The sequence below is a fragment of the Nestor notabilis genome, unplaced genomic scaffold (genome assembly GCF_000696875.1).
Source record: "Nestor notabilis isolate BGI_N333 unplaced genomic scaffold, ASM69687v1 scaffold10353, whole genome shotgun sequence".
NCBI lineage: Eukaryota > Metazoa > Chordata > Aves > Psittaciformes > Psittacidae > Nestor > Nestor notabilis.
This window is the reverse complement of record NW_009921500.1, coordinates 11,853-28,572: the sequence shown is the minus strand read 5'-3', so window position 1 is coordinate 28,572 and position 16,720 is coordinate 11,853. Positions and strand designations below refer to the sequence as shown.

Here is a 16,720-nt window from a genome sequence, read left to right as displayed (position 1 = left end):
TCCTGCTGCTTAGGGCTCCTGCTCCCAGCAAGCTGTAGCATTAGAAAGTTCAGCATCTGGGCACACCTGCTTTCCCTAGTGTTCTGTCTGCTTTTGTTTCTGTTAAAAACATCCAATAAAAGAGGCCAAGCAGCATTATTGCTTTGCAGTTATGGTAGACAGGTCAGAATAGAGCAGAATATTTCAGTTGGAAGGAAGCCTTACAGTGATCATCTAGTCCAGCTGCATGACCAAAAGAGAGCAATGAGGTTGCCCTCAGCCCCCTTCTCTCCAAAGTAGACAAGCCCAGAGCTCTCAGCTGCTCCTTACAGGAGGTGCTTCCAGCCCTGACACCAGCTCTTTTGTCCTCCTCTGGACACATTCAAGAACCTTCACATTCTTCTTAAATGGTGGGGCCCAGAACTGCACCCAGTGCTTCAGGCGAGGCTGCACCACCACTGAATACAGCAGGACAAGCCCCTGTCTTGACCATGTGTCTCTGCTGTGGTGGATGCACCCCAGGATGCGTTTTGCCCTCTTGGTGCGAGGGCACACTGCTGGCTCTGCTGACCCTGCTGCCAACCAGCACCCCCAGGTCCCTTCCTGCAGGGGTGCTCTCCAGCCACTTCTGTCCCTGTTTAGACTTGAGCCTGGCATTACTCTGTCCCAGGTATGGAACCCAGCAGTTGTGCTTGTTAAACTTCGTGCTGTTGATGATGGCCCAGTGTTCCAATCTACCTAGATCACTCCGCAAGGCCTCATGTCCCTTGAGAGAGTCAGCAGCACCTCCCAGTTTAGTATCATCAGCAAACTTGCTAATGGTGCATTGAACTCCTGCATCCAGATCTTTGATATAAATATTGAACAGATCTGACCCCAGAATTGAGCCCTGAGGAACACCACTGGGTCTGGTTACCTGCAGAATACCTGCTGCAGAGAGCACACAACTTCCAGTTTGAGGATGCATGCAGTCAACATGATGAACTGCTGAAATCTGTTCTGTAGAGCATCCAGGAATGGAAGTGTAGTGAATAGGGAAGGAGGGACTGAGAGAATGGTGTAGAGTTTGTTGCATCTGAAGCATTAGTGGAGTGGAGGAGAAACAAAGGCATCAGGTTGCATCCTTGTGTGGGGGTTCAGGGAGTGCTTTGTGGTGCAAGATGAGTCTGTCTTATTTTGGCAGCTCGAAAACTGCAGCAGAAACGTACCCTTCTGTTGGAGGAAGAAGCAGAAGAGGATGAGGTGGTGAAACAGGTGCCTGAGATGAGCATGCAGTCCAGTGTCATCATTGAAGGAGTTGAGTACAAGATTGAGAGACTAAATGGAAGGAACACCCAGGCTCCAGCAACTCGGTAAGACACAACTACTAGCTCAGAACCACCTTCATGTGTCAGGCATGTCACAGTAGCAGTGATATTCAGGGAAGAGGGCTGGGCACAGAAACAGGCAGGCTTTTCCAGCTTGTGCTTTTCAGCAGAACAGCTGCTTCAGCTGTGCGCTGAGGTATGTAGAGATGTGGATTTTCAGAGGTAGCTCATTTAAAATAAGCTCTAATGCTGAATCTGGGTTTGGGAGTTTTTAGGCTTTTGTTTCCCAGTTCTCCTGGACTTGTCCTCCAGGTTTCCTTGATGGATGTTTTTCTAATTCTTGGGCATAGAACTGGGGAATGAGAAAAGGCTTCTCATAAGACTTCAGGTAGAAATAAGGCTGCACTAGGATAAAGTTGAAGCTGTCTTTATCTGACTCTCCCTTCTGAGTCTTTGGTACAGACATTCTTCTCTTCACAAACACTTCTACTGCCAGTCTTAGAGCGGCTGAAAACATTTATCCTGTCATTTTGAATCTTACTTCTTTTCATTGTTTCTGTCCAGTCTGTGTTGAGGAACTTCTCACACGAGGAATGCTCTGAGACCTTTCCCCTCTTTTGCTGACAGGGAAGGACAGCAGCCAGATGCAAACCAACTTCTTGGTTTAATGTGAAGGCCTACTTACCCCTACTGTTTTCACAGTGAAATGTGGGAGGTTAGAGGATAGTAAGGCCAGATCCATTAGATGACTTCCCATTGCTTCTTATCTGTGCTTGAGCAGATAAACAAAGGGCAGGCAGTGAATCAACTGAATTTCTTGAAATCTTTTTTTTTTTTTTGTCATGCCAGAGCAGAAACCGAAACTTAACCAGCAGTAAAAATAAGGGCTCAGAGCCATGATAAACTCTCTCACTGCCAAGTGAGCCACGGTAACTGTAGATATGTTCCTAACTGTGGAAGATGGACTTGTGTGACCTCTTTCATTACAGACCAGACTAAGGAGTATCTGCATGTGCACAGCCTAAGAATGCAGATGGCAACTCCAGCTCAGCTGGTTGGAAGCTTGCAGGAATTTGGTTATGAGCACAAAGCCTCAGTGTGTGAAGCAGTTGCATAGAGTGGCTACACCAAGAATCCCTGTTCTGAGATTGCTCAGGATTCATCCCTAGCCCAAATGTGCATTCACTAACAGGTCAGGAGGGATGTCCTTTGTTAGCATTCAGGCATCCCAACACTAGCAAAGAGCTGGAAGCAGCCAGACTGATGATCATGAATGGCAGCTGGAAAAAGCCAGGCTAGAGCTGTGCAAGAACTTGCCAGCAGACACAATGCATTACATTTGAAGAGTGTGTGTGTTAGTGGATGATTGGCCTTCAGATGAAGGAGTTCTCCTGAGGAGTTAGAGTGTCAACATTGATGAAATCAACAAGGAAACGCTTGCAGCAATGGGGCAGGAGCTGTTGAGCAAAATCATTAAGGGTTACATCTTCAAAATGAACTGGCTGTTGCTTTCTGGGGCTTGGATCTATTCCAGACCTTTCTTGGGTGTTAGCCTGTGGTACTATGAGCTGATGTGCTTGTTTTGCTCTAGGTCCTCTGAGGTCAATGAGAACAACAGCTCACAGAGGAGTTCAGTGGAGGAGGGAATCAAGCCTGAACAGAGAACCAACTCTGTGTCCGGGTAAGTGGATCATCAACATCCTTTGCCAAGGAGCTGCCAAATAATGGAGCAGATGGCTCCTCCTTTTAGCAGACCCAGGGTGTAAAAGGAAGGATTTTGTGGAGAAAGGGAAACTGTGGTCAGAACCAACTTGTTACAAGACACTCATCTCCTCTGTATGTTCTTCCGTCTCCCACAGCGGTGTCCTAAGATGTGGTACTAAACAGTTGCTTGGGGGTGTCAGTCATCACCTCTTACCTTGAAAACAGGCAGATGAGAGCTGTGGTGGCCCAGGCCAGCCTACCTCTCACTGTTTCTCTCTCTGCACAGATTGAGTCCGTTATACCTTGGAGCAGGGGATCCAGTAGCACCAGTGAGGACAGCCAAAGCTGAGCGGCGGCACCAGGAGCGGTTGCGAATGCAGAGTCCTGAGCTTCTGAGTGGTCAAGAGAAGGAGCTTTCTCCAGCAGAACGTCGTGCTCTGGAGGCAGAGAAACGAGCCATGTGGAGAGCAGCACGGTGAGACAGAACTTCACTGTTCTCTTCACTGTACTACATCAGGGAAAGGGGACCTGCTGCATGTCTTTTGGATTACGTGATATTAAACCAGGGACTACGCAAGCCTTCCTAAGGCAGGTGTTAGGGGAGGTTATACAGGCTCTGTTCAAACAGCATGAAGCATCCGCTGCTTGGCTGAGCTGCTTCTGACAGCTACATGGGTGAGATGCCTCTTAGAGCTTGCACAATTGTGAAGACAGTGGAGTGTTATAAAAAACATAAACACCTTCATGTGATGGTGACTGTGTTCCTTCCCTCTCAGCACACAACTTCCCACTTCCTTTGTAACATGTAAAATATGCTATTTATTGAAGCTGCAAGGTGACATACTCAAAATGAGAAGTGAAAAGAGCATTTCACATGTCCAGCGCTGCTAGACTGGAAGACTTGCTGAAGCCAAGAAATTAGCAAGTGAGGGCATTCACACACAAACTCTTTCATCACCTGTGAAAGAGGGATTAAAAGTTGTTTTGGAAGAAAGAGAACTTCCTAGCTCAGAACTTAAGACTCGAAGCTAGTCCTGGCACTTACTATGTCATGTAATTCATCTCAAAAATTAGTCAAGCTGCTTCTATAACTACAGTTTACTTCCCGTAATGTTCCTGTAGGAGGCATTCCAGAAACAATCTGAAACAGTCTTCTAGGGTTTGAAAGCAAGCTTTTAGACAAACATGGCTGTTAGTGGCTCATCCTTGCCAGCCCGCTAGGTAAGACACTGGAGGGATTACCATGAGCTGTGATACCACTTGGTATTTCCAGTGTTTGTGCTTAGACATGGATGGTAATGGTGCTGTCATCTTCTGGGAAAGCTCTGAGAATGTATAAATATCTAGTGGAGTCCTCAATGAGAGCTTGCTAACTATCTAGGCTTTGAGGGTACAGAGCTTCCCCTTGTTACTTGATCATGTGACAGATCTGCTTATGGTTTATTTAGAGCTGGACTAATGTCCCTTGTACCAGGGCTTTTGCCCTTCAAGAAAAACTTCCTTGGTATGTCCAGCTCTTTGCCTTGGATGAGTCTGTCTCATCTGGAAGTTTGTTTCTGAAGCACGGCCTTATTTTCATTGCACTGTCCTGTAATGCCAGAGAACTGAACAGGTCACTGGAAAGCCTTTTTGTTCTGTGGAACTTTGTTTTGGAAGAGATTGGTTTCTGTCATCTTGCAGCATGTTTGTTGGACCATTGAAGCTGGCCCTGCTTTGAGCAGCTTTTGGTTCAGATGACCTCCAGAGGTCCCTTCCAACCTGAATTATGCTGTGAGTCTGTAGTTAGTAATCTCTCCTTCCCTTCTCCGCACTGATGGGGATGCCTGCAGATGAGTCAGGATGTCAGCAGGATGTGCTCTGCCAGGATTGTTTCCACCCTGTGCTGTTGTTTCATGCTCCAAACTGTGGGACTCTGTCTGCTGCTCTGATTCACTCAGTGTTCTGCCATAGTTGGCATCTCACGCCTGTTCTGGTTGATGCTGTTTTCGTGGTTTCTGTGTCACAACTTCTCAGGCAGCATCATTTGCAAATGGAAGCTCTCTATTGTTACATTAAGCCAGGAAGAAGAAGCCTTTTACAAAAATACAAGTGGAAGAGAATTTGCAAACAATGCCTTCCAAAACAGCCCTACTGCCCTTCTGTTACAGGGCTAGAAGCTGCACAGGGGCTGTAGAGCCAAAGTGTGCTAAGAAACCATAGCCCAGAAGAGACTAGGTAGGACCGAGATGACCCGAATTCTTGCTTAATAGTCCTTCTGTATCCCTACCTCCTAACACAGTGCAGGTGCACAGAGAGGAGTGTACTGGCACTTCTCTGCCTCACAGGAAGGCTGTGAGCATTGAATACATCAAAACTGACTGTCAGTATGATGCTGTGTGAGCACCACAGTACTGTCAGGAGTAGACATGTTGCAGTTGCTGCTTGGTCTTTCACCTAAGAAAGAAAAAGCTCCACTGTTGTATTTGATCCAACAAAGCAGAAGCTGTCTGTTGGGCTCTTCCTCCTGAAAACCAACATTACTACTGGGAGAGGTGGTACTGACTGATCTGCCACCCCTGCCCAATTAGACACACAGGGTTTTTTCTCTCCCTCATGCCTCCACTTCTCATGTGTATTTCCTCATATCATGGGGCAGGCTTTATGAGGTAGTGTCAGCTCTGATTCCTCCTGCCTAAGGATTAACATATCCAAGGCATGCTTTTTTGTTTCAGATGGGTGTAGAAAGGAGAAACATGACATTGCCTGCACAAACCTTGAAAGCAAAGCCATGCCAAGGTCATGACTCGTGTCACAGGACGTGCACCACTTGCTGCAGGGCTCTGTGTTCTTCCATGAACTTGTTGCTGTTGCCAGCAGATAAATCTGACAAATGCTGGGTGAGGGGGCAGGATTTTTGGGTGATCCTGTAGCATTACTGAACATCTGAGTCTGGATTAGCTGGGGTCTTGCTGACATTGCTTAGGGCACAGTAAATATTCTACATTACACTGTAGAAGGGTTAGTAAGTGTTGAGGATAGTGGGTTTGTCCGTTGTGAGCAGGAGAGAGATCCCTGCATTCCAAACCTTCAGTCTTTTCTCTTCTAAGCACATTTTGTTCATGGCAAATGAACTGGTGAAGGAAGAGCCTTTTAGAGGTAAGAGAACATGAGAAGGAGAAGCTACTTGCAGCCATCTTGCTTGTCAGTTACGAGATCCAGTGTTACTGGTTTTAAGTTCTGCAGACCAGGTCCTCAGCTCCACTTTGCTTCTGATACCAAGGTGTAGCTTTTTATTCTTTATTATTATTTATTGTTTATTATTTATTTATTATTATTTGGGGTTGGAGCTGGATGATCTTTAAGGTCCCTTCCAACCCAAACCATTCTGTGATTCAGTTCTTGGAGAAGTGCTTGGCTGATTCTTTGGGTAGGGTTAAGGCTTGACATATTTTGGCATTGGCAGGAATCAATCAGTCACCGTAATGTGCTTCTTTTTGTAAGGATGGACTGCCCCCTGCTACCACACATCTCCCAGGATGATCTGGTTGCCTTAGGATCCCAATTCTGTAATTGTAACACAGTGATGTGATGGCAGCCAGGGCTCAGGTCTTATTTCCAGAGGCCCCCAAGCAGCACCACATGTGTGCTGTGGGAGGGAGGACTGTACTACCCTGCACATGATGCTGCAGCCTCACTAATCTGAATGTTCTTTAAGTGCATGCCACTGATTTTATTACTTTCTTTCTAATCTTCTATCTTCTGCTTCTTTCCAGTTCTCTGGTCTGTGTGCTGTCACTCGTGACCCCATCAGTTTGCACCTTCTTGGGCTTTCCTTTTTCTCCCTGTGTCATCAGTGCTCTGCCAGGACATGTGTTCCCCCACCCCAGCACATCCCCCTGTGCTCTGCTGGGACAAACACACTGGGATCCCAGCTATATGAGTGTTCTGGGCACACACAGCTGCTGACATTCGTGCCATAGGAAGAGTGTGATTGAGAAGGTACAGGCACATACACAGAAACCACCCATGTTCTGGGCTGCATCACCACAGCATGAGTAGCAGGTCAGGGAGGGGATTCTTCCCCCGTGCTGCGTGAAGGGGAGACCTTAGAGCAGCTCCAGTGCCTAAAGGGGCTACAAGAAAACCTGGAGAGGGGCTTTGGACAAGGGATGTAGGGACAGGACAAGGTGGAATGGCTTTAACCTGCCAGGGGGGAGACTGAGATGAGACCTTCGGCAGAAGTTCTTCCCTATGAGGATGCTGAGGTGCTGGCACAGAGTGCCCAGAGAAGCTGTGGCTGCCCCATCCCTGGCAGTGTTCAAGACCAGGTTGGACACAGGGGCTTGGAGCAACCTACTCTAGTGGAAGGTGTCCCTGCCCATGGCAGGGGGTTGGAACTGGATGAGCGTTAAGGTTCCTTCCAACCCAAACCAGTCTGTGAGTCTACGATTCTATGATACTGAGGGGGGCAGGTGTCCAGCAAGGGCTGTCTGCATCTTGGCAGTTTTCCCACCGTACACACACTGTTACAGACACACCTCTTGCCTGTGTACCAGGGCCTGTGGCAGAAAGACCTCTTGTAATGTGCTTGTTTGTTTTGCTTCCCCTTTTCTTGTGCTCAAACAAAGGTGCACACTAACATGTGGTCAGATTTATGTATGCAGATGTACACTAAGAGACTGTCATCAGCTGTGTGCATGCACACTCACTCGTGCCTTGTACTCCCTCAGTCTGCTTCACATATACACACATACACACCTTTGTAACTACCTCCTGGGCCATTTCCATTGGTCTGCTGGGGGTTTCCAGTCCTCTCCTGCTAGCCATGAGGAGGGCAGTCTCTAGATGCTGAGGCTCGGAAGGCACATCGTCCCAGATTGCCCTCTGGAGGTTTCTGCTGCTTCTGCAGCAGTTGGTGTTGGACAGGGTCCTGTTTTAGTCAAGGCTGCCCCTATATCAGACCCATATTTCTCCTTGTCAGGGTATGTTCCTGTATCTCTTTCTTTCTTTCCCTGCGGTTGTCTGCTGCGATGTTCATTACCATCATCTCCTCTTCCTCCTTTTCCTCCTCCTCTTCCTCCTCCTCCTCAGATCCTCAGCTCTTGAAGACAGTATTAAACAATACGAGCAGGATCTGGCCAGGAAGTTGTACCAGTCCCGACAGTGGGCTCCTGCTCCCGGGGCCAGGCCGACTCAGATGTCTAGTGCAATGCAGAGTCACGCCTCAAGAACCCCTGGGTCAGGAAGCCAATCCAGGTGTGCACAGCCCCTTCCCTGCCAGCTGCATGTCTGTATCCCTACATCCCAATGCAGTGCTCTCAGCTGTGGCCTGCCAGGGGTAGGAAGGAAACATTAGTGGTTGCTGGTGTTCATTCCCTGAGGTCCCACAGACTACTGGCAGTTGCCTTACTGAGGATGCGGGGGAAAGCTGGGTCTGACTGGGAGAAAGGAGCAGACATTGCTGAGGGCTGAGCCCACTTTTTTTTGGTTATCTCTTAATGTCCTGATGGCTGAAGAGGGTTAAGATGCAACATATTGAGAGCACAGAGGAGAGCAAAGTCCTGAGAACTGATCTTATTCATTTAAACCCCAGCAGTTCCTTTCCCAGCTTGGGCTGCTGTCCCATCATGTATGGCACCTCTGGGAAGGCCTGCAGCTTCTCAGTTTGTTGAAGCTTAGCTCTAGGCTCTGTTCAGCACATACAGTGGCATGTGTGTTTCAGGGTGACAGCAAACCAAGCTGTTCTCCTCTCCTGCTTTGAAAGTCTGTCTGCCTCAGGGAACCATGGGTGCTTGGCTTCACCTTTCTGCACTCAGCCTGTTAACTGTGGTCTGGCTGCTGGGTGCAGAAGGTGGCATTATCTCTTAGCAGGAAGGCAATGTCTTATGTCTTTTTCTCCCTCCCTCATTTCTGAGGCAGGATGAAATCACTTGAACAGGATGCTCTGAAAGCCCAAATGGTTATTGCCAAGTCCAAGGAGGGGAAAAAGCGCAGCACACTGGAGCAGCTGACGGAGTCACCTTCACCTGTCCCCACCCCATCACCAACACCACTGGAAGGTACTGTACAGCCGTCCCTTCTCTGATGCGAGAAGTTAAGGCTTCTCTAGCTTTTAACTTGCTTGAAAGCAGACCTGCTGACAGCAAGTGCCTCCTTCAGCCTGGACTGGAAGGTTCTTTGGGGCATATGACATCTTTCAGCACAGGGGATGGGCCTGATCTATAGAATGGGGCACCCAAAGGTTCCAGGGAACCAGAGCAGAAGTAAAATCAGCATCATGACTGTTCTAGGAAGAGGAATGAGGTGTTTGTTCAGAGCAGTGAGCATCTTTCCTGAGCAGAGTCTTTTATCACACCCAAACACTGCTAAATGGAAGGGGCAGGTCTGGGGAACTGTTGCACAGATACAGGCCTTTGCTAAAGTACTTTTCTGTCATCTTTTGCAGACTGCAGTCCCAGAAACATCACTTCACCAGGAAGGCTGGTATGAAATCCTGCTTGCTTTTGGTATCTCGCCTATCATCCTGGGATTTCTCAGTCACTTGGCTTGGGTGTGGGCTCTGCATCTGGGCCATGGGATCCCAGCTTAAATAAGGCATGATAGGTGAAGACAGCACTGTGGCTGGAGCTCTGCCATATCCATTGTTAGAGGCATCGTCCCTGTTTTGCAACTCTGACGTAACATCTGGTTTCTGTTTCATGTTTTTATTATTTCATCCTTTACTTGGTTCTTCATCTCTGTGGTCAGAAAGCCATTCTCTTCAGAGACTTTGGCCCCTTGTTTCCTCAAGAGCATAAAACTGAGAACAGCAGCTGAAATCAGCATTTTCCTTTTTCTAAGCATATTGGTATAAGTCTGTATAAATGCACCAGGTCATTGCTGCAAAGAACTGTCAGCATTAGTAAGGCAAATGGAAGAGTGGAGCAGCTGCCCAAAAAGGGGACCTGGCTTTGCCCAAGGCTGTGCAATGCAGCCAACTCTGGATTAAACCCTGACTGTGCCACAGCCATCAGGAATCTTGCCACGAATCTTCCCATGAAAATAGGTTTTCTGCCTAAGCTGGTGTGCAAGTGCATTTTACTGCAGCATGTAATGTTTTCTCTGCAACGTGGGAGCCCTGCCCTGACACCAGAACAGTGCCCCAGAGATGCCCCAGTTTCAGAGGCCGTATCCCAGCACTCTGGGCAGTAACTGAGAATGATGCTATGCTTCTGGTTTCATCTTTGCATAGACTGACTGCTCAGCTTGCTGTTGGTTTTCCATCCATTTCTCTCCCCTTACTCTCTCTTCTCTGTTTCTTCTCTTTTGCTATCCCTTCTAGTCCATGTCTGAAAAGAAGTTTGACTACCGGGAATTTGCTGCTATTCCTTCCTCCAAACCTGTTTACGAAATCCAGGTATAAACTGCATGCTAAGCTGTCTGTCAGATGGGTCAGGGCTTGCACATGAAGCAATGACCTTCAGAGCAGAGGCTGAATGATTTGAGGAAGTCCTCTTCAAAGGCCCTTCCTGCGTGGAGGCAATGAGAGCCTGATGTGCTGTATAACTGGGGGTTTACTGGTGACTTCAGTCAGGTGGAATTGGGAAAAAGGTGGTCCAGACAGTTTTAAAATGAATGACAAAAGCTTTGCAAATAGAAAGCAGCTACATGACATGGTTTAGTGCAAGGTGTCCCTGCCCATGGCAGGGGGGTTGGAACTAGATGATCTTAAGGTCCTTTCCAACCCTAACTATTCTATGATTCTATGATACATCCTCACCTCAGTTGATCCTGAAATGGTTTTAAGTGAAAGATGAGAACTAAAAGGGAAGAAATAGCTATAGAAATGATGGCAAACAAATTGTAAATTGGCGCAAATGTTAACCTCACGCATCCATACACATCATATACATACATATTTACATATATATATATAAATATCCACCATCCTGCCCAAGCAGCATATGTGGTGCCAATTCTCATATGTTGTAACTCTGCTGTAGACGAACTGTGAAGTTATCACGTGGTAAGAGAAGACCAAGTTTTGAGGGTGAGTGCCATGGCGGGTGGTTCTCCTTCCTGAAAAAAACTCATTTCATTTAAGCTGCTTTGTCACAGAATCAGAGAACACCTGGGGATGGAAGGGACCTCTGGAGGTCACCTTGTCTGGCCCCCTGCTCAAGCAGGGCCACCTAGAGCCAGTTGCCCAGGACCGTGACCTGCCTTTCTTTTACCATCTGGGTTAGTCATTAACTGATTGGCATTTGTCACATCTGAGCAGATACTGTATGCTTGTGATTGATTTTTTAGTTTCCTATAAAGACAATGAAGCAATAACTTGCAGTTACCTTTGTGCTGTGTGTGGAGAGCTAGCAAGCTTTAACTTGCTGTCATGACACAGAGATCCCAGATCCAAGGTGTCATCCCCAAAGCCAGGCTGACTTTGACTTTAGCAGAGTTGCAGTTTGAGGATGTTCAGCCTTGGGGTAGTCACCTATCTTTTTATCTAAGAATCCCTTCTTTTCGTGGTGCACTCCTGCCCAGGTCCTGTACCAAATGAGTTAGAGGACTGGCCACTCTGCTCTGACTACTCGAGTTTCCCCAAGCCTCTGCCGAGGCCACAGTGCAGCACTGGGTCTTCATGCAGCTGAGAAGGTGCCTCCAAAGCAGACTACACCTCCAGATCACTAGGCAGCTCCTCTGGACCTCTCTCAGCAGCACAGTAACTAAGAAGCTGTATTTCTTCCTGGCCATAGTTGTACAACTGCATCACTGTCTTTGGATCATGCAAGTGCTGTTTGGCTATGCTGTGTTCCTCAGCAGTGGATGCCCAAGTCATGCCAAAGCAGCATGACCTCTACCACACATTTGCTTCTAAAGCACTAAATGGGCCCAGATCATCTCCCCCTCTTTCCTGCCCCCTCCAATTTTGCTGCTTGCACAAAATAAGCAAGTTATATGGAAATGAGAGCTTCTTGCACTCCCAGAGCTGAGAAACTTCCCTAATGCTTTCCGTGTAAGTGTATAGAACCTCCATCCTTTATCCTACAACTAAAGAGAAGTTAAACTACTCCTCACTTGCGCTCTTGAGCTAAGCAAGCAGATTTTGGTGAGTAGTGGCCAGAATTTTCAGCTGAGTTTGGCATTATTAAACTTGAATACTAAGCTCTGCTGAAGCCCTATCCTCACATTTGTACAGCTCCAGGGAAGTGTTGAACTCAGTGTATTGTGTACAGACCTATTAAGAATAGTGGAAGTAACAAATGCAGCCACTTTTGAAGTAAACAGAATACCTCAGCAGAATACTTTGACCTATCTATCCTTGAAGCTCTATATACAGCTAGATTAAATTCTCTATTTCGTCAACATAAGTAGAGTTTGGGACATTTATGCCTCTAACCAGAGTAGTGCTGATTTTCAAGCCACCTCAAGTTCATGACCTTGAGCAAAGTTGTTTTCTTATACTGGTGTCACTCTGGTTTGATGACCTACACGCAGCTCTGGTGGTTGGAGTGGACTTTGTTTTGTGAAGGCTTTAAAATCAGGAGGTGGTGGAGTTTCATGATTATCCCTTAGCTGTTTCTCTGCCATGTGTTGGATGTAACTGTTCCATATCCTACATCAGTTCTCTACACATACCTGAACAGAAAAAAAGAAAGTTGATTCTGCACAAGCAGCTGGGGCTGGGAACAGAGCAGGGGCAGAATTAGGGACTCTGAAGGAAATGTAGCTCATGTCTTTGCTGTCCTCCCATGTTTCTACTCATTTTCTACAGTCTTTATGCTTTCTGCCTTCCATGTCACTTCCAATCCTCTCCTTCATATACACACACAGAGTAGGGATAGCTCTGATGGGCAGGCACAGAGCTCATCCTGCAGTTCAGGCAAGGGGCAGCTTGACTTTAGCACAGAGGAGTAATGTTGTAATCACATAGTAATTCACTGAGTTACCAGCACTTTCGAGGGCTAAAGGTTCTCTGGAGTGTGTTGGAAGGCTGGAGGTGGGAAATTACCTGGCACTGGCATTACAGAGGTGGAGGCTCATGTCTTCTGTTCTCTTCCAGTCACCTGATGCAGCTGATGACCTCAGATACGTAGATGACAGAAATATCTCAGGTAAGCTCATGGCCGAAGGAGTCATCTCTATACTACTTGCTTCCCACCATGGTTCTAGAAGGTTCCCCTTTGCCTCCTTGTGGAATCAACCCTGAGGACTTCAACTTCTTGCTGCTTGAAGCCATTGAAGCCATGTCTTATTTTTGTCCATTCTAGAATGAAACCTCCAAACTCACCACCTTCCATTTGGGGTAGGATATTTGCATTGTGCTCTAGGGATGGCTAATGATGAATGGTGTGTAACAAGCATGCCTGGTTTTCTTCTGGGTTTGTGTTCTGGAGTAAAGAGGGTGGTAGAACATAGGTGGGAAGTTTTGGCCTCTGTCACCTGCTGGAAGTGGGTGACATTCATTGGGCAGGGTCTGCCCCTTTTGCTAGAGCAAAAAATCTTGCAGCCTGCAGCAGGCAGCTGCAGATAAATTTATCCTAGTTTAAGAGGTGAAAGCATTTGGTGCTCGAGTACCCACATGATTTTCCAAGCCTACGCGTGTGGATTTATGTGCGCGGTCCCCTAAATAAACAGGAACTGAAGCTTTGTCTGCTGTATCTCGTCAGGCTCTCCTAGCTATGGTATGTCCTTTGGTCCACAGCTAGAATAGACAGGCTCAGGCTATCTCCCACTTCAGTCTGGGTGGCTGTAGTAGCAGTGTGGAGCTTGGCAGGACCTCCCTGCTACTTAGGAATACTTCTGCTGGCATTTTATTTACTTAATTCTGTTTCTTGATAATTTACTTGGCTCTTCTGGGGTGTAGTGAATAACTACGTCTTATTCCCTTTCTGTACCTTTCATACAGGCAATTATCATATCAGTTACCCTTTTCCTAGGCTCATCAATCCTATTCATTCTTTATGTGAGTTGTTCCCATGCCCCTTTGGACCTTTTTTATTTCATCTGTGCTATTTTTAAGGTAGAGAAGGGCTGCAGGCAGTACTGCAAATGTAGGTACATGATGAGTTGATGCAGTGGCAGAAGGTGTTCCATATGTTCTCACATCTTTTCTGGTATCTAATCCTGAAATGAAATGGTATTGCTGAGAAGTGCCAGTGTTTTCAGAAAGCTCCCCCTAATGCAAACAGAATCATAAGCTCATTTTAAGAATGTTGCTTTCTATGTGCAATCAGGGTTATGTTACTTTTACTGAGCTTAAGCATCATCCAGTAGCATAAAAATAAACTCCCTGAGTCAGGACGAGGTTCTGCCAGGTCCAGTATTGTGTCTGATGCAAGCCACTGGGAAAGCCAAGAAAAGAGAATAAAAGAAGAAAAGTATAAAGTTACTCCTTTGAGAATACTACTCCGGGCTACAACAACATGTGTTTTAGCACTTCCTAAGCCAGAGGCCTTTAATTGTAGAGCTGTTTATTTCTTCTCTGAATCTCTTCACATTTGCAGTAAATTTCACCTTCCACATCATTGTCTATTCAACTCTGTAAAATCCTAATGCTCTTTTGTGTAGTTGAGTTTCATTTGACTACCCTGATACACAGCTTGGTACCACCAGAAGTTTCTTAATACAGTCTTTATCACTTCTACTCCTCATTAGTTACCAAATACTGACTAATACAGATTGCTCCTCTGTGTTGTGATAGCACGTAACATCTCCTTGCATGTTTTCTGTGTTCTAACCCTGAGGGACGTGCTGCCATATCCCATGGCAGCTTGTTTTCATTAAGAGCTTTGGCTGAGGAGCAGTTAGCAGGTTGTAAAATTTGTGTTTGCTGTGTCGAGATCACTGAACTTGCATGTTTGATGGCTCTTTTGGCAAATTCTAGTCAAAGTGGTTCTAAAAGGAATGAGTTCCCTCCAAGCCACACTGATTTCCTTCCCCCGCCAGTATGGATTTTTACCTGCATGTGTCCGTGCCATTTGTTTATACCCGTCTGCCTTATCTGGAAGTCAGTCATCTGCTTTCCAACCCCCGAGTCCTGCCAAGATGTCAGGTTTGTCACCTACATTTGGTTCTGAGGCCTTTTCAAACAACAGGTTCATGCTACTGTTAATACTTCCAGAAAGATTCATACTTGGGTACTGTAACAAGGGGGATGTTGCAATTTAGAGTCTAGCTGTAGAGCAGAGGATGGGCCACTGGGTAGAGCTCATCAGGCTGCAGCTTTGATCTGATAGATCTTCATAGATAACCTGCCTCGTTCAAAGACTTTAGAGGCTTCCCAGGAGCCAGTTTGCATTTGAAGGGAAAAATCTGTGGATTTGTGGAACTTTTCCCGTTTTACTCAAGTGTCTCACAGTAGTTGTTCAAGCCAGATTATCACAAAGGGCAGATGTCAAAGTGCGTCGGATACAAGCTCCTTTCAGGAGGGCGAAGAGCCACTGTAACAACAGTGTACTTTACATGCAGAACACATCCTAAAAGGCCTGAGATCAAGTTAACAGTGGGTCTGGCCCTGCCCCAGTGTATCTTTCCTGGTGAGGGACACAAGTCACAGTCTAAATTTACAGAAAGGACTTAGTTGTGTAACTGCAACACAAAGCAAGGCCACAACTCTCACCTCTAGCTATGGCGACTATAGCTGGTGGTCACACTGCTCTTTAGTGCACACCACTACTGAAACCAGTGATGTGCTGGGGACACTAGCAGACACCCGAGTCCTTTCAGCAGACTTGATTTTTCCTATGGCACTTCAAGGAATTTTCAATGTTGGGATATGTCTCTTCTCACACATGTGACTTCCCAGAATCCACAGAGGTCAGAACATGAGCTTGCACATCACCTAAAAGCTCTGGGCATGGGATTACTGGAGATCACTAGCATTTCAGTGTAGTCTCAAATTCAGCACCCCAGTGTACCCTTATGTCTACGTTAGCTGCATCAGCTTTATGCTTAACCTGGCACTTCTCTTAAAACGTTACCTGTTCTTGTCCTCACAGTTCCCCAGGAGCAGGATGGGCAGCCAGAGGAAGAGGAAATGTTAGTGACACACGATTCATCAACACCTACTTCATCAGCACTGGAAGAAATGGCCCTGTACAGCAGCAAACGCAAACTCCGACACAGCCGGCGCAGCTTGGAGGCAGCTGTCCCCACGTAGAAGATCTGATGGACTTGGGCGATGGAATAGCCCAGCACAGGCCTCTTGAGCTTCCTGTGCTCCAGGGACAGCACTGGACTGCCCACACTGCTGCCTCCTGGACTCTGGATGGGAACTGAGCACCCCAGGGAGCACTGTGGTCAACTAACTTCCTTTAAGGCTGTGAACCCTCTTTTCTCACCCAATGATGCACTGGGGCATGTCCTGAAAAAAATGGGACAACACTAGACTTACTGATGGCAAATTGAGAGGAGGTGTGGGTAGGACAGTGGGCAGCTGCAGCTTGTTAGCCTGTAAATAGTGTGTGCGGGGAAAGGGTAGGACAGGGAGAATATGAGTGTGTGTTGGGTTCCAGCTGTTACTTTCTCAACCTGGATTTTTTTAGTGGTTTACTGTGGGAGCTTTTCCTCTGGCATGAGTTAGAAGGAAGGTCCAGCCTACCTTTGCTCCTACTTAATTTCCAGTCTTTTGCCAAAAAGCATCTCCTCCCACCTCCCCCCACCCCAACCCATAACCTCACTTGCTTTTGGGAGTGTGTGGAAATGGGTGGCTTGGAGGCAAAAAGAAGAAAAATAAAAAAAGAGAAAAACAAAAGGAATTCCAGTGAAAT

General features: G+C 46.8%; 1 protein-coding gene across 1 annotated transcript in view; it reads left to right on the top strand.

Moving 5' to 3' along the window:
- Positions 1-16,195, top strand: part of LOC104403131 (protein scribble homolog) — a gene marked incomplete at its 5' end in the record, with an annotated part of 32,847 nt that extends 16,652 nt beyond the window's left edge. The window contains 8 exons of the mRNA XM_010011184.1: positions 1,163-1,331; positions 2,878-2,967; positions 3,277-3,465; positions 8,889-9,028; positions 9,415-9,452; positions 10,291-10,365; positions 13,012-13,063; positions 15,950-16,195. Of these exons, the coding sequence (XP_010009486.1) occupies positions 1,163-1,331; positions 2,878-2,967; positions 3,277-3,465; positions 8,889-9,028; positions 9,415-9,452; positions 10,291-10,365; positions 13,012-13,063; positions 15,950-16,110 (914 nt within the window). The remainder of the gene's footprint in view (positions 1-1,162; positions 1,332-2,877; positions 2,968-3,276; positions 3,466-8,888; positions 9,029-9,414; positions 9,453-10,290; positions 10,366-13,011; positions 13,064-15,949) is intronic.
- Positions 16,196-16,720: the final 525 nt, after the last annotated feature.